The sequence below is a fragment of the Primulina tabacum genome, chromosome 14, assembly GCF_025594145.1.
Source record: "Primulina tabacum isolate GXHZ01 chromosome 14, ASM2559414v2, whole genome shotgun sequence".
Lineage (NCBI taxonomy): Eukaryota > Viridiplantae > Streptophyta > Magnoliopsida > Lamiales > Gesneriaceae > Primulina > Primulina tabacum.
The window spans coordinates 30851734-30874321 of NC_134563.1; the positions used below are offsets into that span (position 1 = coordinate 30851734).

A 22588-nucleotide genomic window follows, 5' to 3' on the forward strand; every position below is an offset into this window, starting at 1 on the left:
CACATCTATTTATTTTCAAATTTTTTATTTTGAAGTTACGTTTTTTAATTTAAAATAATAAATTAGGTTTATAATTCAGATGTTCATTTTTTAATTTTAATTATGATTAAACATATCTGATAATGATTTGACAAATATTTAACATTTTTTAATGTGGTCTAGTTGTAAAAACAAATAAAGATTATAATTTTGAGATTTTTATATTTTTATAAATATGATAATTAATACATCAAACTTAAATTTATCATATTTATATATTATTTTATTTATTTATTGATTTGAAAAAATCACAATTATATTAAAAATAAAAAACATTTTTTCACGTTTAAGCCTTTGCTAATATCACTTAAACTTGAAAAATTTGACGCTCGATATCCGGAACTCGGAGCACTTCACGTTTTTAGAACCTTGTAAGAAGGACTAACAAAAGGGATTTTCAAAGACCTTTTTCGAACCAGTACGTTCTGAACCGCTCTTCATATTGCGTAGCCATTTGTGAGCTGGGATGCGCAGTCTTCAACTGGAGGGTCTATGAGACGTCATCCCCCCTTTCACTCTATAGCGGCTGCTGCCACCGCCGAGTCCGCCGCTATCCACATGTATTCTGCCCCACCTGTAATTCCCGAACATCCTTATTCTTACCGCACAAGCACACACACATAGTGCAATCATAAAATCGCACGTTTCAACTTTTTTCTCCTACATTGTGATTCATTTATGCGATGGATTTATAATCGTTGCTTTCTGAATGTAAATTTTCGGCCTTCAAATTGGGAATAAAAGGTGTTTTCGTTTTATTTTGTTTGGGATTTAGGTGAATTTTAGTTCTCAGGGTGAAGTTTTCTTGTTTTTAATGCTGTATTCCTGGTTTTGAAACGCGTTTTCACGATTTCTGGCCGACAAAAAGGTTAGAAGGTGGCGCTCGCAAGGCAGGAGAGGATATTCAGACAAACCCCCGGGTTCTGCAACTGGTGTCCAACCGGAATTCGTGTCTGGAGACTCCCACTTCCATTCTGTTCAAGACGCCAATCGCGGTTTCAGATCCTTGAACTCTTCGTGTCAGCAGAGTTTCAGTACTGTCCCTCCGCCACCACAGTATTACTTGGCCCAACAATTTTACAGCCCCAGTTCGCGAGTAGAATCGCCGACCTGTCAGCAGTTTCCTGGTCTACGGCCCTATGCTGATCAGAATCAAATATCATATAGACAACCACAGTGGCTGGAACGTCCCCCCTTTGGAAATAATCAGCAGTTTAAGGGCCAGGAGGGGCATCGACAATTTAGACCAAGGGCTTCAAAGCCTCCAGATTATCGTGCCTGGGATTATGCAAAACCAGGACTGCCTCCTGATTGCGGTCGTGGATTGTATCTCTTTCACAATTTTTTTAGATTAAAATGATTTTTAGTTTTAGTTGCAATGCATGAGTTCAATCAGTTGGTTAAGAACAGTTTTCTATTGGTTGGTTTCATGTTTTGGTTTTAGACTAGTAGCTACAGCAACATGCTTCTATTTTTGGGTGTAATTAATTCGTTATTTTCAGTTAAGGGGATGAGCACGCCCACCTCCAACTTTTGTGAACCTATTATTTTATATGGTTTTGCCTTTGAGTCAGGTCCATATCAAGTATGGGTGGCAGCGGTGTGATTGAATCCCTCTGAAATTTCATGTGTAATTTATTTTAGAAGTCAATGTTGTGGCCCCTAAAACATATTACATCCACTCTTCTGAGCCAGTTTCTCCATCTTTCCCGCCTGTTTCTTGGTCCACCCCTGTTATGAATATCACCCTTGATTAATTCAAAAGCTTAAAAGGTTGGTGCTTTATAGAACAGCATGCATTCTAAATTCTGATTCACTCCATAAATGAAGCAAATAAATGACACTAGTTAATTGGTTCTTGTTGAAGGTGATTTTATTGGTCATGTGTAGAGCTGTGGTAGTGTTTTTTTAACAAGAAATTTAGACTGGCTAGTATCAATTATTTCTGTCTTTGTAATTGCAATGCTTAACTCAGATCTTCTTGACATGGTTGATTTCGGTAAAATACCATGTTTTGAGATCCCAGTTCCAGTCATGATTTAGATCTGGATATTTTTTCTAGCAAAATAAATACAGCTCTTTTATAGGTTAAAATTCCACTATATCATCAACAGTCATAGTGATTAGTGAAAAGTCATGTCGTTAATTCTTCTGCAGTAATGGAACCATTTGATTGTTTTCAGTTCCTTTCTTATTCATATCATATGTAGGATCAAGGCCTTGAGAAATTTGATTTGCATCGGTTGCTTGAGTTCAGATTGATGTGGTTGGGTAAAAACAATGCCTTGAGTTGCAAAGAGGTTCATTCATAGTTCAGGAATTGTCGCTTTTCTGAGAAACATCCATCTCTTTTGTAGAGATTTGAGCATGTTCATCATCAGCAATCAAATTCTAAGAATACACCATTAATGCCTGTGAAATAATGGACACAATCTTTATTTGCATGTCCAATTTTTTGTCTTATTTATATTAACTTTAAGAGATTTAGGGCTTCAGAAATTTGATTTCCATGTGGCTGCTTGAGTTTGCTTTGATGCATCTATAAGTGAAAAATCTGTTAAGTCCCTCTCTTTTCTCCTTAGGTTTACACTTAATTTTTTGTTGAGTTAACCTCATTTTGCTATTGTTGTTACTTGTTACTTTGCAGGGCGGTTCACTGTTCTGTCGTACAACATTTTAGCTGATTACTTGGCTTTGGATCACTGGCAACTGTACTCTCACATACCTCGGTATATGTTGGACTGGAGTTGGCGCAAGAAAAGTATAAATTTTGAGCTTGGGTTATGGTCAGCTGACATCTTATGTTTTCAGGTATGATGCATTTGCAAGCTCATGTCATACACTCTTGGCGACTGACTTTTAAGTTGCTTACACATGTGAAGTAAAGCAAATGCATCGCTCGTTATCGGTTTCTGGTACTCTTAAAGAGACCACAACACCTCTTTCAAAGTGCATCATGACAAGCTTCTCTATAGCTACTTTTTCACTTGATTATAAGTTTCTAGGTAGCTGTGTATGTTTGTGTCTGCTTATCTCTTACTGTTGATATTCATTTTATTTCATTTATTTGGAAAATCAGGAGGTTGATAGATTCCAAGACATAGAGGCTGAACTAAAGCTCCGTGAATACAGTGGCATTTGGAAGGTGACCTTGGAAAAACTTGGTTGCTCAATGTTATCACTTTGAATCTGGTTTATCTCATGGATGATTTCCTGCATTATTTGTTTTTAATCTCGTGTTGTACAAATGCTATTGACATTGCATGTACGCGGTCAAAGTGCATTTGAATTGGTCAAGGTGCATTTGAATTTCAAGACATAGCCAGTCATATTACAAGAGTATTGAACCGATCCCTTGTAGTCTTATGTAAATTATGGGCGAATACATGAGCACTTTTTTTAAAAAATGTGCATTCTAACACACTCTTTAGTCTTTTCCCACTCGACAATAAAATTATTTTCAATAAGGGCTAGTATGCTTGAGAAAGCGAATTCGCTAGTTGGTTCCATGTTCGAGCCAATGGAAACTTTTGTTAATGAGGGAATTGTTTGTAAGAAGTTCTTGAACAATTGGGAAAATTGTTGGTATATATGTATATTATTATTATTTTAATATTGGTATATGTTTTCTAATTAGAAACAATCTGACAAATATTTAGGTGAGAGTGGTGGAAGAAGGGTACCAGCGAGAGCTTTGTTATTTGTTAACTACAAATTTTCTGTTTTTTTAATCTTAATTTATGAATAAGTTTGCTCTAAACTGGTAAAAAACGAGAAATCTTTGTCAGAAATCTTTTAATTTGACATGCCACTGGATTTTCTTTTTGCTGACGGTTGATTACTTGAGATGCACCATTAGTTTATTGCCGTGCTGATATTTATCTATGTTTGAGGTTGGATGACATTATCTCAAGACTTCTTTGCTTCAATTTTGAAGGAAAAATAATTTGGTATAAGTGATATTAAAAGATCTATTGCTTGATTTTTTATTCTCCATGTTTTCAAAATTAAGTTCTGTGAAATTAACTAGAAAGCTATTTTTTTTTCAATTTGACCTGTTTTAAGAAGATGTATTTTAATTACCAAAAAATTGTTTATCAGTGATATTTTATTTATTTTAGATGCGAACTGGTAACGCTGTTGATGGTTGCGCTACATTTTGGCGTGTTTCCAGGTGCTTATCCTCTGTTTTCTTGACTTCGGAATTGTTACTGGAAAAACACCCGTTTTTGCATGCTCTAAGTGCAGTTTATTAAGTTTCATTGTACGGCTGAGAATCACTTATTACCTGGGATATGTTTTCAAGCAACAGAATAAGTTTTATACGATTCCGGTTATCATAATTGAATAAATGGTCGTCATAGCATCTATAGTCCAGGTTTGTTTTACTTGATTGGGACGATGCTTCCATGTCTTTGCACAAGAGAAGAACAGGTATCTCAGAATTTAGTTATCATTTTACTCACCAAAAGAACCATTCAAAGAGCTTAATTAACTTTGTTTTCTTTCGACAACTATCTCACAATTTGGCTGTCATTTTATTCAGCAAAAGAACCATTCAAAGAGCTCATTTTACTTTGTATTCTATTGAAATTTTTTACTACCATCTATTTCACTTGAATTTATTATGCTGCTATGGCTTAAGAACTGTGTAGCCTTCAGCTTCGCATTGATAGTTCTAGAGACTGGAAAAGATATTGCGAGTTTCCTTTGTCTTCGCTGGTTTGACAACTATTATATACCTTTACTTTTAATTGATTAAGTTCCATTGTCTGCTAGATTCAAGTTGCTGCATGAAGAATCCATTGAATACAATAAGCTTGGCCTTCGGGATAATGTTGCCCAGATATGTGTGCTCGAGGTGAATCATTTTTAAAATTATATTTAGGAAGCATAAACAGAGACTTCAGGCTTGAATTCTTATGACCATGTACATTTCTTGTTCCTTAATTTGTTATACTTATTTTGTTTGACAGTCTGTGAATGGGAAAACTACAAACAATGACCTATCAGCTTCCTCTACAAGGTAGGATGCTGCATATTCTCTTACCTTTTTGTTGTGAAAAATTCTTCTTACTTTTTTTCATAAATTTCTGCAACTTCTATCGTGGTAAGTTTGTGGAGCATTTTATGAATTGAAATATTTACTATAAATGTTCCAAGTGAATGTTCTATTTTTCTTGTGTCGGTTACCGAAATAGGGCTACCCATTTTGACATGTTACTTGGAAGTTTGAGGTATTTTCTCCACAGCAGCATTTTTTTTCGAAAAATCACATTCTCTATATGCACATTAATTATGATCAGAATATGTTATAAATATGTGTGCTTTCAAGGTTATCTAATTTAGCATTTACTAGAGAATGAAATGTAGATTTATTGCTGATATATCAGATTGATCTCACTGTAAAATTTTCTTGGATGTTGTGTGTTTTTATGATCCTACATTTTATTGTTTTTTTATCAGAAACTATTTTTATATTAGAATAATCAAAATAAGTTACATAGCAGGTGGATGAGTGATCCACAATCCATCCCAAAAATTAAATCTACAGAATTTTAAGCGCAAATAAAACACCAGTCCCTAACTAAGTCGGATAGCAGCAGATGCTGAAACGAGGGTATGGTAATGGTCCATCTCGCAACTCTTAATCTGATCTTCTCCCATAAATCCTCCCAAGACTCTTCCGTGTCGTGAAAAATTCTGTTATTGCGCTCCAGCCATATCGACCAAAAGATACAATGATTAATAATGCTCCAGAAATTCCGAAGTCCCTTGCCAGTGAGATATCCATGCTCCATATGAAACATTTCTTTCGAATTTTCAGGAAATATCCACTCGAATCCAAGATGTTGCATAACCTTGATCCATATACGTCTCGTAAAAGAACAATGTATCAAGAGATGATCTTGATTCTCCTCATTTTCCTTGCACAGAATGCACCACTGCGGACGTAGAGCAAGACCCGGATTTCTTTTCTGCAATTTATCAATTGTTTGCAATTTTTCCAAAGCCACCATCCAAGAAAACACTTTCACCTTTTGTGGGATTGGTACTTTCCAAATGTGATTGTAGAAAGGAAATGATGAAGTGTTTAGACTCTGGAAACAAGAAGAGTAAAGAGAACTAACCGAGAAAACGCCCGATGGATCCCCTAACCAAACCCTGACGTCCGACAATCCCACACTACACAGATGAAGACTCTAATACCCCCATAAGTGTAGTGAATTCACCCAACTCGATAATGCTCAACCCTCTTCTGAACCGCACATCCCACTGAATGACCGACTGACCTTGACTAACATAGATTGAGTAAAAATGGTTAATCGTTTTGTTATGGTATGAAGAAAGGAGAAAAAGACGAGGAAAACACTCTTGGAAAGAACAATGACTCACCCACCTATCCTCCCAAAACCTGATAAGATCACTTCGCTTGAGGACCGTACCAATCAAGTGCTGACAATACGAATGGGCCCGAGAGATAAACTTCCAAGGGCTTCTGAAAGTGCAGTTCCTAGCCACCCTTATATCCCAACCGTTACGACCAAATGTCCAAATCCATAAATGCTTCCCAGCACTTTTTTCCAGAGAGAATCTTTTTCCACCGCGCATCTCCACCACCATTTCCCTAACAGAGCTGTGTTCCTCAGTCGGATACTCCCCAATCCTAAACCTCCCTTTTATTTCGGTTTGCACACCTGATTCCAATTAACAACGTGGCAATGTGTCTCCCCATCTGGCCCATTTCAAAGAAAATTTCTCATCAAAGATTCCAATTGCTTCGCCACTTGGTTTGGGACCTTAAAAAGGGACATAAAGTAAGTTGGCATTGCGCTTAACACCGATTGAATCAATGTTAGTCGACCGCCTCGAGATAGGAATGCCTTTTTCCAACTTGCCAATTTAGTGGACATCTTTGAAACCACCGGTGCCCAAAATTCCATTTTCGTCGGATGTCCTCCCAACGGCGCCCCGAGGTACTTAATAGGCCATTGTTCTTTATTACACCCCACGGCTGAGGCTAAACTGTCAACTTCAGCATCCGAGTGGTTCAGTCCCAGCAGAGAACTTTTGTCAAGGTTGATTTTCAGTTCTGATTTTGAACAAAACGATTTTAGGAGTTCAACAACGGCCATCATGTGTCCCTCGGACTGAACGAGGAAAAGAGTGTCATCCGCAAATTGAATGTGAGAAATTTCAATTTTATCTCTCCCAACCTCTAAACCTCTAACTTCATTAGTCGTCTTTGCCATATCAACCAATCTCCCTAACCCATCAATCACTAAATTAAACAGAAAAGGAGATAATGGGTCTCCTTGTCTGAGGCCCCTTTCCCCCTTGAATTTCCCCCTTGGTCTCCCGTTAATGAAAACTGAGTACGAAGCATTAGAGACGCATCCCTTTATCCATTTCCTCCACCTAATCCCAAACCGCTTCTTTTGAAGCACGAAGTTTAAAAACCTCCAATCCACGTTATCATAAGCCTTCTCCAGAACTACTTTCAAAATCCATCCTTTTTTCTTTTTCCTTCTGTACTCGTCGACGACTTCGTTGGCTATGAGGCAACAGTCTGTTATCTGCCTCCCTTGAATGAATGCGCACTGGTTTTCCGCCACTGTTTTGCTCATTACTTGCTTCAATCTATTCGTCAATACTTTTGCTATGATTTTGTACAAGCTCGTAATTAAGCTGATAGGTCTAAAGTCTTTAACCTTTGTGGCATCTTTTTTCTTTGGGATGAGGCAGATGTATGTTTCGTTCGTAATTCCATTGACCACGCCGTCTTCAAAAAATTCAGCAAACACTCTCAATAGGTCATCTTTAATCGTATCCCAACACTTTTGATAGAACGCTAAAGTGAAGCCGTCCGGCCCAGTTGCTTTATCACCGTCACATTGAAGCACCGCACCTTTAATCTCCTCCTCCGAGAATGGCAGTTCCAACTGTTCGGCCTCGATCGAATTTAATGGCATCCACTCCAACCCTTCTAGATCCGTTCCATCTCCTTCAGATTTTCTGTACAAGTGTTTGTAGTAACCAATGATTTCATTCTCAATCTCTACTTCTTCAGAAATTAGTGACCCATCCACCAACTCAATCTTGTCACTCATGGATCTGCTTCTTCTGTTTTTTAAAAGGGAATGGAAAAACTTAGAGTTTTGGTCCCCTTCTTTCAGCCATTTGACTTTTGCTTTCTGACTTTCCATCTGTAGTCTTCGAATGGTCATAGATTCCAGCTCACATCTTGCCTCTCGACGCTGCTCTTTTAGATTGTCGGACCATGTGCCATCCTCCTCTCTCGCATCTAACTGGGACACTTCTTTTTGCAGCTCTGTAATTTTGTTATTAAGATCTCCAAATACCTCTTTATTCCAGTTGCAAACCTTTTTTTTTGTTTCTTTTAGTTTCTTCATGAACTTGTATCCTTCCCACCCCTGAGTGTTTCCACTGTTCCACCATGCTTCAATTGACTCTTTAAACTTGTTGTGCATCAACCAAACATTCTCGAACCTGAACGGAGATGGGCCCCATTTCAACTTCGTAGTATCCAATACAATCGGGTAATGGTCCGATGTAATTCTCGACAGCACCGTCTGTCTGAACGTGGGGAAGAGATCCTTCCCCCTAGTGATAAGAAACCTGTCTAATCTGCAGCAAATCGGGTTATGCCTGAAGTTCGACCAAGTGAACTTAGCATTTAGCAAAGGGGGGTCGTGTAGACCCAAATCCTCAATCAGATTATCAAAGCAGTGCATACTTGAATAATTCTTTCTGCTGTTTTTCTTTAATTGTTATTAGATGAGTTCTTTTATTGATGGTTCAATTATCTGAATTTTTTTATAATGGAATTTACAGCTTGGAAAAGTCTGACAGAGTAGTGGTGTGTAACGTTCATGTGCTTTTCAATCCTAAAAGGGGAGATATTAAGCTTGGGCAGGTATGATTGTTGTTCAGAATGGCTCTGATTGTTCTTCAAAATCCATGTGAGGCTAATTGCATTTTTTTTATTAATCTTCATCTCCTTAGATTAAAATTTCTTTGTTTTTCTGTTTGGACCAACTTTCTTTTATGTGGCATTCAATCTTTTTGCCGATTGATTCAAACATGCGCTCTTATATATAAGCTAAATTTGCTAACTGATATTTATGCTATATGCAGGAAAATAACACTACGGAATAGTTGAGATCATGTTCCCCTGATGCAACCACAATTTATATATAGCAATAATAGATGAACAAAGCTAAAATGAGGTAGATTAACACTGAAAATAAACTTAGGGATAACTTTCGTATCCTAGCCGAAGCTAGTCCCTAGCACAAGCTAGTTAACATCCAAGCAAAAGCGAAAATGAACAGCATGAAAATAACTCCCCTCTCTCATATATTTATTGCCCTCTTTCTAAACTCTTCTAAGACTTCATAACTCTTGGGCTGTTTGAATCTAGACACACCAATAACAGGTCCGTAACAATACCATCGTCTTCAAAATTAGCCTTATCGTCAAGGCTAAGAGTTGAAGATAACTTGTTCAGCTCTAGTCCCAATGCATCACGCCCTTCCTCAATCAGTAGGAACATGAATAGAGAACAGTGCACCCCACCAGCACGGCCACCCAATAAACCAACAACAGTATGCAATAACAATTGCCAACTTTTGATATCTTTCTGCGTCCCGAACTTAAATATGATAAAAGAGGACATCAGGGCCATGCTGTTGATACTAGTAATTCCGGATTCCATGGCTGCTGTGAAGATAATAAACAACTTCTTTAATGCTGGTTCAATTTCTTTGAAATTCTTGACTTCAAAGAAGTTTGTTGCAAACCAGGTGATCATCAAGCAAACTACAATCCATCAATAAATCCCAAAATTTAAAATTGAGGGAAAGCATAACAAGCTGCCTCCAATGTTTTAATAGCAACCCACAATCTTTTAACCGTAACACAAGTGACTAGCTTCGGAGGGTTATGAGCAAAGATGGGGTAAACATGTATGCTCATAATTATGCATTTCCAATCACATAAGCTGTCATGAGATACCAGGGAAACTGTTCCTTTTTTCATATGTTTTCGACATGGTGGAGTTTTCGACATGGTGGAGTAGTTCACAAGGTCAAGGATGGGAGGGATATAAATTCATGAGAAAACTTAAGCATATTAAGGATGAGATCAAATGTTGGAACGAGGAGGAGTTTGGGAAGATTGAGTTGAGGGAGGCAGAAATGCGAAACAGAATTATTAGATTGGATGAAATGGAGAGTGAGGGGAGGGAGAATGCGGAAGGGGTGACTGAAAAAATAAAAATAAAATGGGAGTTGGAAGAATTGGTGTGCCGACGAAACAGAATGTTAAATCAAAAAGCAAAGATTAAATGGTTAAAAGAAGGAGATCGCAATACCAAATTCTTCCATTCTTTACTAAACCATCGAAAAACCAAGGCAATGATTAGTAAATTGGAAATGGACGATGGAGGGGTTATAGAGGATGAGGGTCAAATAGTAAAACTCATTGTCGATTATTTCCAACAATTGTACAGTCACAGGGATGTAAAAAGATTTGGGATTGAAGGAGTGGAATGGACACCTATCGATGACGATATGAGGGTTGAACTCGAACAACCATTCTTGGAAGAAGAGGTTAAGAAGGCGGTGTTTGAGTGTGACAGGTGTAAAGCACCGGGGCCCGATGGTTATACTTTGGCACTTTATCAGGATTGTTGGGATATAGTCAAAGGAGAGTTAATGAAGGTTTTTGCAGAATTTTATGAAGGGGGGATCATAAACGGGATGACTAATGAATCGTATATATGTTTGATACCAAAGAAACATGACTCATTAAAGGTTAAAGATTTCAGACCCATTAGCCTCATTACGAGCTTATACAAGATAATAGCAAAAGTGTTGGCTACAAGGATGAAAAAAGTGTTGTCACATACACTGTCAGAATCTCAAAATGCATTTATTGAGGGAAAGCAAATATCGTATTGTTGTTTGATTGCGAATGAGTTGGTGGAAGAATGGAGAAAGAAAAATAAAAAAAGGTGGGCTTTGAAAATTGATTTTGAAAAAGCGTATGACAATGTTGAATGGGATTTCATGGATTTTGTATTACGGAAGAAGGGTTTCAGGGAGAGATGGAGAGGATGGATAAGAGGATGCGTGTCTAATGTTTCGTTCTCAATCATGATTAATGGGCGACCGAGGGGGAAATTTAAAGCACACAGAGGACTTAGACAGGGAGATCCTTTATCACCATTTTTGTTCAATATGGTAGTGGACGTTTTGGGAAGATTGATTGACAAAGCAAAAGAGGAAAATTTAATCCGAGGGTATGAAGTGGGTCGAGATAAGGTGGAAGTATCGCATATCCAGTTTGCGGATGACACATTGTTTTTTGTTAAGAGGGAGGAACACTTAGGCTTTTTGGTGCAAGTAGTGAAGTCGTTTTGTGATATGTCAGGATTGAGGATCAATTGGGACAAGAGTGCTTTATTGGGTTTAAATCAAGATAAAGAAGAAGAGGAAGAGATAGCGTAGCGGATTGGTTGTCGAAGGGAACAATGGCCAATAAAATACTTGGGAGTTCCCCTAGGGGGTAACCCTCTAAAAGTGTCCTTTTGGGAACCTATCATGATTAAGATAACTAGAAAATTGGCAACTTGGAAAAAGAGTTTTTTGTCCAAAGGGGGAAGAGTAACATTGATTGTTGCTGTATTGACTGCTTTGCCTATATACTTCTTGTCCCTTTTCAAGGTGCCAAAAGGAGTGGCGGGGCGATGGAGAAAGTAATGAGAGATTTTCTTTGGGATGAGAATGAGGGTGAATCACATTGTCATATGGTTAGGTGGGACAAAGTGTGTAGACCGAAAGAGAATGGTGGCTTAGGTATCGGGAATATTTGTTTCAGAAATATTGCGTTAATGGGAAAATGGTGGTGGAGGTTTAATGTTGAAAATGAGCCGTTGTGGAAAAGAATAATAAAGTATGGGTTACAAGAAAATGGATGGGATGCGGGGTTGGCTAAGAATGTGACTTTTAGATGGCCGTGGAAGTTCGTTTCTACATCATACCCGATTTATCACCGACTACTGAAATTAGTGGTTCGAGGGGGTACAAAAATCAGGTTTTGGGAGGATATTTGGTGAGACGATTTACCTTTCCGGGATTTGTTCCCTTCTTTATTTCAGCTTTCTTCGGTTCGTAATTTGCCCATATCTTATTTTGCGTCATTTGATAGTTCATCACATGATTTTTCTTGGGATTTGCATTTCCGAAGATCTCTCCGAGAGGAGGAGATCTGTCATTTTTCTTCGTTTTTAAGCATTTTGGAAGGGGTAAGATTGGTGGAAGGGGTCGATGATTTTCAACTGTGGGAGGGGGATCCATCCGGGAAGTTCATAGTCAAATCTTTTTTCCATTCATTCTTTTCGGATAATAATGGTGCCCAAGATTTCAAATTTTACCATATCATTTGGAAAACACCTATTCCGTCAAAGATCCAAATATTCTCTTGGACAGCAATCCTCGGAAAACTACCGACATCCGAGACGATGCGAAAGAGATGTCCTAAATGTGCTCTTTGTCTCAATTGGTGCGTGTTGTGTCGTAAGGATGTGGAAACAAAAGATCATATGCTCATTCAATGTAAGTTCACTCATGCATTGTGGGCTAAGGCTTTGGAAGAAATGAGATTGGTTTGGGTCGTACCGAAAACAACTCAAGATTTGTTTACTACGGATCTTGGAAATATGCTCGGCAAAAGAGGAAAATTTTTTTGGAGAGTGGTGATCCATGGAATTTGTTGGGCAATTTGGTTAGAGAGGAAAATAAGAATTTTTGAAGATCTGGAAGACAGTACGGAAGAATATTGGGGAAAAATCAAGTTCACAATAGCAAATTGGATTCGAGCGGATAATGAGTTTCAGGACTTATCTATATGTGATCTTTTAAGAGATTGGTCTTTTGTGTAACGTTAAATGAATGATTCTCTATTTCATGGTAGTGGATCACTAGTCCACTTCTTGTAATGTAAACAATCATATATTAATAAAATTATGTTTCTTATCAAAAAAAAAGAAATTGGAGGTAGTTCGAATGATTTTACCTTGATCCCACCCGTGGGCGCCAGCTTGGCTCAGGAATTGTCGCTCTTTTAGCCCTAATTTCCTCTTCCTTATCCTCTTTCTGTCTTTGAACGACCAACTTCTTTTCAAATTCTTTAAGCCCTAAACACTTGCATTCCCTTTCTTCAATTCCCTTTTGTGAGACCGTTCGGCTTTCTTGTTTCTGTGTCCTTAAGCTTCGGTCAATTCCCATAATGGCTGCTCTACTATCATGCATCATCCTCTGGTTAAACGAGCCCCAATTTCAATTGTAAGGGTTCTAGGATTTTATTCATGAAAGTGGAGCAAGCCGAAGGTATCGAGTTTTGTTATAACGAACATGGACGGTTTGAGTGGGGTTCGATTGCGAACTTGAGTGAGGATATGATGGTAGAGTTTGGGGTTGAGGGAGACTGGGCCTATTGTTGCAAGAGGCCCAGAGATAAAATCGGGTGTGAACGGCTTCATGAAGAGCTGGGGAAGCGGCGGGTGTTGGATCGGAAGAACCACACCGAAGCTGGGAAGTGACTTCCCCAAGAACTCACCACTGTATGGTCCTCACTTTCTGCATGCCTGAAACCTATTGTTACCAATACTTTTATAACACTCGATGTTGAATCCAAAGTATCCGACGAGGCTGACGTTTTGTACAGCTTGATGAGAAAAGTAGGTAATTTCTCTACCCTCTCTGCTTTTAAGGTGTTTCTGGAATATTGGGTTAATTTAAGTCAGTATAATGAAGCTCTCAATGTTGGTAGTTGGGTGGATGAAGTGATACTATTTTTGGGGAAGTTGGGAGGTTCAAATAAGGGTTTGGAGTTGATGAATCAAAAGAATAGGTGTTGGGTGAGACTCGACAGTTTTCTGTTTAATATTTTGATTGGTGGCTTGTGTAGGGAGAAAAGAGTGAATGATGCAAATATGCTATTCGAGGAAATGCTCAAAGGGGGTTGTAGGGCTACGTTTATATTTTGTTAAAGCTGATACAAATAATTTTGATCCTTGGCACAAGAATGGAGGTGGGTTTGGTTTGTATACAAGCGGATTTCTGCACTTTTTTCTGTTTTGGTATCCTTGATGACGGAGTGGATCAAACTATCTCGAGTCATGCTATTAAAGTACTGGTTGTTACCATCACAATTGGGGTTCAACAATTGCATTTGGCTGGGAAGAACGGAAAAGGTTCTTTTCTTTTTATCATAATTGGCGGGATACTTGATGCTAACAAGAAATGGGATAGAGGAAGAGAATTCACCATTTCTAAGGGTTCTTTCCCTATTATCATTATTTTTTGGTTAATTGATGCTAACAAGAAATGAGAGAGAAAGAGAGAGAGAAGTTGCCAAGTCTGTTAAAGGCGCGTTAGGTGTCATGGAGAAAGGCTGCTCTTCTGAAATTCGACACTCAATTCTTAGCCTTGAGGACAAGGCTAATTTGAAGGAGGACGGTATTGTTACAGACCCAATTATTATTGAGCGCAGATATTTAACAAAAAAAGGTCCAAGTCAGGAAGGCCCGTAGTCAGTTACAGATAATGTGGAAGGGTAAAAAATGAGAAGAATAAATGAGAGGAGAGGGGAGCGGGATATTAATTCTGTTGTTTGTTTTGTGGGTTGTAACTAGCTTAGCTAGGGAAATACTAACATTTGGCTAGGGTTTGTGCGCATGGATTATATCTTGGGAATTATTTCTGTTCTGTTTACAATATAATTTGAGTTCTTAATTTGTGACTGCAACATCCATGCATTGTTCTTGAGCCGACTCCTGGGCTGTCCACTTCTCATTCTTCACGATTTGCAGCCCTACCCTCTTGCATCCCCGCTCAACGCCGCATATCCACCCATCATTCATAGCTTTTTGGCCACTATATCGTTTGATCAACTCAATGGTAAGTCGCTCATCTTTCTTCTCCCGAAGTTTCGTTTGACCCCACGACATCTCAGGGAACCCCAGGTTCATCGTGCTAATGTTTGCCGTGAAGTTTCTGATATGTTCCATCTTCACTATGATGTCAGTCTTCGACACTATGGATTCCGATACCAACTCATCATTCGCTTCGCTTCTTAGATGTTTTCTCCAAATCGGCTTTCTCTTATCAAGCCCAGATAATTCCAGTCCATAATATTGCAACATTTTATTTTTTTGGAGCCCCTCGAGGTCAGAGCGTTTGACTACTCCAAATGCCAGACCCGATGCAGTCTCACCTAGCACTTGTTCTTGGATCAGCGAACTTTCCTTCTCTTCAACAATTAGGGCGGTAGGATTCTTCATATTTGGTTTACTTGGTGATTCATTCTTCCTCTCCATTGGCTGCTCGTCGCTATCCATCAGTTGCTTCTCCACATCCCTTGTTTTCCTTGTTACAAACTTCTCCCCTGTTGCTTTGATTCCCAGAAACTTCTCCATAGTTTTGTTGAGCGAATTCCGTGGTCTGTAGTAACTTCAACACCATTGAATTTGGATTCACCACCATCGAATTCATATTCTCCGCCAAATCTGGTACCCTGTCTTCCCACATGTCGATCTTGTATCCAACAGTGTGGTTGCCATTTCTTCTCCTCCGATGATTATCCGGCAGGTTGGACCAATTGTTGCAACCACAATTTATATATATTAATAAAAGATGAACAAAGTGTAAATAAGGTAAATTAACACAGAAAATAAACCCAGAGATGACCTCTGTACCTTAGCCAAAGCTAGTCCCTAGCACAAGCTAGTTAGCATACAAGCAAAAACCAAAAATGAAGAGCATGAAAATAGCTCCCCCTCTGGCATATTTATTTATTGCCCTCTTTCTATTCTGTTACTAAAGCTTTATAACTCTGGTCTGTTTGGATCTAAACCCACGAGTAACAGGTCCGTAACATCCCCTGGACCCCCCTCCCTCTCATTCGTACTTTCAATCCCGCTCCCTTCTTTGTAATGAGAAACAGCCAACTCTTAAGCATTATGAGGTATCTGGTAAAAAAGGTGAAGACGTGAAGTTTAAAATTGTTGCAGTACGGAAGTCCTCACCTTGCTCGTCAACTAAATGAGAAAAAGAAGATTTTTTTCTTTTTTCCTTTCATTATAGTCCCTTTGACATTGTTTTCTGGCTTGCTTATCCTATGTGCAACAATTTTTAACATATTACTTGTGCTTTCCAATTATGGGCTTGTTGGTACAACTTTATGACCTCATTCTGCTTATCCTATAAATTTTATTCATAAAATACACGCACACATAATTTCTGTCTGTCAAACCATCAACATATCCAGCAGTATATCAGACATTTCGATTTGTGTATATTATTCCTTTTATACCCTATACTAGAAATAAGTCACCTTTTGCCGTTACAAAATTCAATTTCAAGTCTTATTTTGATGGTTTTCATCTACTTGATATTAGTATAGAGTCTGCAGTAAAATGGTTTCATTTTGAGCTGCTTATCATATAGGCTATCCACTTTCTCTTACTGTTTTCTAATAATAGCTTAAATGCCGGAGTTCAAATTTAAGTAGTGGTATTTCTGTTTTTTTATTTTCTGAAATTTAATAAAAATTTAAAAGTCGAATTCTAATGTAATTAGCTTCTTTTTCATATTGCCATGACTTTTTTTTGCCTGTCAGATCAGAGTGCTTCTGGATAGGGCTCAAGCTGTTTCAAAGCTTTGGGATAATTCTCCTATTGTAATATGCGGAGACTTTAACTGCACCCCAAAGGTTGTTTATTTATTTCTCGTCAATGCTATCTATCCTTGGCTTTCTTGCCTCACATTCTTGTATATCTAAGGTAATTTCTTCTCTGCCTTGCTTGGATTTTTCACCAACTCCATGTCTATTTTTTGGTGTCAGAGTCCGCTGTATAACTTTATCTCAGAGCAGAAGGTAGTAGGTTGCTTCAAATATTATTTTTGATTTTCCTATTCTTTAGATCCACAGATGATAAATCTTTGGGATTTTAATTAATGGATTTTTTGTATTTACTTTAGCTAGATCTGTCAGAACTGCCACGAGACAAGGTTTCGGGGCAAGCATCTGCCGAAACATTCCCTTCACGGTCTTCTTACCATGATTTTAGGTATATATATCCGTGGAGTTAATATTTTACTGGTGAGCTTAAGGAGTCTTGTTTCCTGCCACTGAAAGTTGAACATTATTGTATAATGTAGGGCCCAGTCTGCTCATAATTCTACTCAAGTTTTTGTAGCAAATCCCGAAAAACCAGAACAAGCAGGTTTTTCATCAGATTCGAGCAACTATCATATGTTAATGATTCGAGTAGTGCATCACCTGAAGTAAGCCATTTAATGTCTAAATGTCCAGTGGTGGATGAAACCTCTAGGTCTGGCATTAGTAAAAATCTTATGACAGAGTGCTAGTCAGCTGACATGTCATGTTTCATTCGATAGTTGTGTGGGAAACAGTATGTTTACTTCATGCAGTTCTCTACTATCATTGATGAAAGTCTTGTTACTGCACAAGTTGAAGCTGGATCTCATGTTTGTCCAGGTATGGGAACAAGTCATGCATCTGCTTCATTGGAGTCTGGTTGTGAAGATAGCCATCCAGAGGCAGCTGATAGTACACACACTGGCAATGAAAATGCTTGCTCTACTCTCAGAACGAGTTTCTCACAAAATCGTGTTGAATCAAATTTTCTTACATTGCATGAGTCCCAAGATGACCAGAACAAAAGTTCTGCAGTTTCTGATGGTCATTCTGGTTATGATAATAAATCAATTAAAGCTACAGGGGTCTTGAACTCTGATGTATCTCAAATCAATCGACCTTTGAATGTTCGGTCACCAGAAAGCGAGGCAACTATTTCATCTGTTTCAGCTGCAAATGACAACCATGATAATTTATGGGCTTGTATATCCACTTCATGTGAATCAAGAAGTACTGACTTTTTGCTGGATAAGTCAGAAAACTTTTTACTCAATGACATAGTCAATGAGGAAAAGGATGCTGAATCCTGCGAGGATTTCAACTCATTTTTGTCTGAACTACATAATACTGGCCATACTCTTGCATCCGATTTAGATTCGGATTCCCACAACCAAAAATTGGATTCTTGTTGCGATGAAATTCTCAATAACACGCTTGATGCCAATCATGATGTGATTATTGATAGAGGAAATTATTCCTATGTTTTTTCATCAGCTTGGACTCCAATGGAAATACAGACTGCAACAGGTAGCGCGGACTGTAATGTCATGGAGCATCCCTTGAAGTTGAGAAGTGCATATCCGGAAGTTCAGGTATCTTTGGAGCATTCCAAAAAAGAAACTATAGCTTTTCAACTTTGTATGCACTTGTTGAAGATGCTACATGAACTGAAAAGTGCTAGATTTGACAGCATGATAAATGTAATTTCCACCTCTTGCAGGATCCTTCCGGTTTAAGAGATCCGAACGGAGAACCATTGGCTACCAGCTACAACAGACGATTTTTAGGCACAGTTGACTATATATGGTGAGTCTAGAAAACCTCACAGCTAAATTATCCTAATTCAGCTGTCATTTTTCTCTTATTTTCCTGCCTTGGGAGTGGTTTTTTCAAAATCACTTCCCTGCAATTGATATATGCATGTGGAATTTTTACAGATGGTAGTTTACGTAATGACTGTATGGAGTGGAGAGTTATTTTCCGACAGCTTTTAATCAGCACTATCACAATGTTCACATTTTAAATATTTGGTTGTTCGACATTCACATCTCTGTTGATTTTAATTTTTAAGATTTTAAGATGCCCTGTACCAATTATAGTGCTTAAATAGATACTTACTTTTAGAAGCTATACCAGTTTAAGTTTCATTCCTTGGTGATGCCACAAAATTCTCCCTTTACTCAAGTTGCTCATTTCAAGTGACTATCAAGCATTGATGGCTTTAAGATAAAAATTATCATGTTAAAGGGCACGGGGGTTGTTCCTAGTGTAGCTTCTCCAATCTCAAGTTGGAGACGAGGAACAAAAGTGGTTGATGTATGTTAATTGTGATATGTAATTTGAGAGGTGGTAGATGATTTAAGCTTTTTCATATCTGACCAATTTGCACATGTAGGAGAGGCTCTTTATTACCTAATAGGAGTTAAAGATCACCAGATTTCGAGGGATATGATGCAATAATTCTTTATATCATTTTTTGGCACAACTAGATTTTCCACGATCTTTGTGGATATTTATGCAATTGGGCAGTGTGGAACAATTGGGTTGTTCTGGATCTTCAGGATATTCCCATATTCACTATGTTCATCGAGCTCTACTAGGCGCTAAAATGCACAAGCTTGTAGATCGACTTGGCATTTTACCATGGTCTCCTTATATTCCCCCACCCCCCAGACCACCTATTCTAAAGATCATATTATTGTTCCCAATAGATGATTTTGTGCTGACGTGTGTTTACACGTACATCCAATGTGTCAGGCGCTTATAATATTCTAGGTATATCAATAGTTCCCCATATATCCCATCAAGTTGATTTGACATGTTAAAAAAGACTCTTATGTTTGACACGTATAAAGGAAATGGGCGATTTAGCTAAGCCCATGTGTCTGAGAATTTGAAGTGGCATAACTTTTTAACTTGAATTCTGAAATCTGAGGTGTTGTAGATATGAAAAAATGATGGTACTTACTACTTAGAAATACGTGTATTGGCATCTGCGATGTCCATCAAAACACGTCAGCTTGAAGTCGTTTATTTGATTCATCCTGCAATTGGCCAACTTTGAGCCAACTTCACGAGGATAGTACAATACTAAGGCCGGGGTCTTGATCTACTGGATGTAGGGAAAAATATAAGAGATCACAATAAGATCAAGCCGACTTGTTGAGCTAGTATTATAGCTTTGTGGACATTTATACATTTTATGTGATTGGGGCAACTTGGTGGAGATGGATTCTAATAAATATGATAATATCCCCCAAGTCTAGGAAAGCCCAGCGTACAACGGAACCCAAGTTAAGGAATATCATCAGTAGGAAACGGTTGTGTCAAGTCGTAAGTTAAATGCATAGGAAATATTTGTGTGAAATCCCTAGAAATATGTGAATCTTCTGCTTCTATTAGGAAAAAGACTTCCTCTTATATCTATAAAAATTAAAAGGCAATAGTAAGGTAAAAAATCTGTTACTTCTCAAACTACGCTATATATTTAGCCTACACCTAATTTTGTGTCCGTTCCTGACTTGAATGTCGGAAGGGTTTTGCCAAGAACAATCATGACATCTTCTAATGTGGTTAGCTCTAGATAGTCATTGGAATAGTAGCGACTTCAGCTAGGGGAGAATCCCATAGCATCGTTTAGAAATTTTCTAGCAGTTCGTTAACCATGATATTAAGGAACTTTCCATTTAAATATCTTGTTGGTCACGGTAGAAGCAAATGACGAGGCTCGGCCAAAAAATTTAGTAAATATTTAATTCCTCGCGATGGCAGCTTGTAATATAATCTCAACATACAATTTTAGACATGGAACAGAAAGGTGTCATCTCTAACTGACTGCATGCATGTTCACTTGTGTTTCATCATGTTGAAAGCTAAATAGACTGAGCTGAAGCAATTGCATCATAACGCCTTGCTGTCCAGGATTTCTGAAGATTTACAAGTTTCGAAGGTTCTTGCTCCAATTCCTAAGCATGTTATGCTGCAAACTCCAGGATTTCCCACAAAGGTATAGGCTACAGAATAACTTTGAATATATTTCCGCATAACATTTATGGCCACAAGGAACCAGATGCTAAAACTGAAAAGCTACCTGAGAAATACAAATCTTCTAATATTATTTCTCTGAAATAATGAAATTTGAATTGAAGATAGGTATTCTACCTGAGATGACTATGGTTGTAATTTATTGAGTAAAAAGTTCTTGCAAGTGACAGGTTCATCGTAGGTATCTTATTTACATGTTCTCCCTTGTCTGGTTTGACATGTTCTCCCTTGTTTCTGTTACTATGAATTAATATAGCAATTCCTGTGAAGTCTTTAGAGAAGCCATGGCCTAAGAGAAATGTTTTTAGTCTTCGTTCTTATAATTTATGGCACTCCTTTTTAGGAATCTGAGGTAAAATGGGTTTCAAATGTTTGGGAATTATCCATCCTATCCTTATTTACGACACATCAATTGTGTTAACATGGAAATATTCTCAAAGTCCCTTGTCATCCTTGTGTAGCAGATTTATGCTGTCATATGTAGAATTTGGCCAGTTTGTTTATACACGATGATTTAGATGTAGAAGCATAGGAACTTCCAACTTTATAACACCAGTTGAACATATTTAGGTATCAATGATGGAAAAAATACAAATATTTACAAACTATATTCCATTCCCTGTAACCGAATGATGATACTTATGCACTTTTGGTTTACGTTTTTGGCTAATGTGTCCGTTGGAATGTGATTAATTATCTTTACTACTGGGAAGATGGTACTTGTGTCTTGTGTATGACTATTAATTTGATATGTTTTAATGCTCCTGTGATTCTGTCATCTGACTCGTGTTTTACAGAAATGGGGAAGCGATCACATTGCATTGGTTTCAGAACTTGCGTTCACTAAAGAATGAGGTCTCTTAGAATGCCAGCAACTGATAGTTGACTGTGCTGCAGCTGCGGATTCTGGGAGTTTCCTCCTCGAGACTTCCACATTCGACAGACACAACCCACCATTATATTCACATAGAAAACGTGTTGCTAGCCTTTCACGTGCCATTCACCACGAGGTAACTATGCTATTTACTCGTTGAAATTAGCAACCAATCGAGAACCCTGTCACCTGGTCATCTTTTAACAAACGAAGTTCTTAGAGCAAATCATCATTTAGAGTCGCAGGGGGAGTTACTTCTCATTATTTTCGTTGTATTATATTGCATGTTTACTGTTTATTATTGTAAGCAACGTTTCAGTTAATCAGTGGTGTCTAATTATATTCCTTGGCATAGTAAACCAATTATGATGACATGAAGTATAGCTTTGGGATGCTTTGGGTTTTCTGATGTAAATTGTCTGCACTTTTTCTATAACACAAGTGAGAGCATTCATTGGTTCACACACAATGAATCTCTAAATCTCGAGAAATACGTTTTTATTTTTCCTTTTAGAATTAGAGCAATGAATATGGATTGCAACCCCTAGAAAGGGAGACACCAATTTTTGCAAGCTCTAGAAAGAGAGACCACTTTTCAAAGTGTTTGCAACCTAAAAACTGTGATTCTCCACTTTTTCATTTGAAAATTACACTCCAAAATTTCTAAAAATCTCATGCCATTCGGCGCAGTTGCCAACTATGTATTGATGCAAGTATTCGCCATTTTCCTTGAGTTTCATTTTGATGATGAGTTGGGTGTAGCTTGTTAAGTTCATAATTATGGTGAAATAGGAAAATAAAGGTTAGCACCTTGACGAATCGTGTGAACTGCAAAGGCTTTAAGGAACTCTTCATACTGATACTTCTTTGGAATACATGGGA

At 38.0% G+C, this 22588-nt stretch overlaps 1 protein-coding gene across 1 annotated transcript; it reads left to right on the plus strand.

The window, feature by feature from the left end:
• Nucleotides 1–413: 413 nt before the first annotated feature.
• Nucleotides 414–22069, plus strand: LOC142525306 (carbon catabolite repressor protein 4 homolog 6). Its single transcript, XM_075629561.1, has 16 exons — nt 414–615; nt 908–1355; nt 2687–2850; nt 3119–3184; nt 4161–4213; nt 4819–4900; nt 5016–5065; nt 8896–8977; nt 16747–16839; nt 16972–17004; nt 17109–17197; nt 17289–17353; nt 17629–18380; nt 18509–18594; nt 20710–20794; nt 21630–22069. Exons 1-16 carry the CDS (start codon nt 532–534, stop codon nt 21684–21686), a joined length of 2289 nt encoding a protein of 762 aa, XP_075485676.1. The 5' UTR covers nt 414–531; the 3' UTR covers nt 21687–22069.
• The last annotated feature ends 519 nt before the right edge of the window (nt 22070–22588 follow it).

Bases quoted from the DNA above. Each gene is read 5' to 3' on its own strand.
- LOC142525306 (XM_075629561.1), top strand. From the start codon at position 532: ATGAGACGTCATCCCCCCTTTCACTCTATAGCGGCTGCTGCCACCGCC. The intron at 3,185-4,160 runs GTGACCTTGGAA...TATTTATTTTAG, and splicing joins AATACAGTGGCATTTGGAAG to ATGCGAACTGGTAACGCTGT. The intron at 17,005-17,108 runs GTAGTAGGTTGC...TATTTACTTTAG, and splicing joins ACTTTATCTCAGAGCAGAAG to CTAGATCTGTCAGAACTGCC.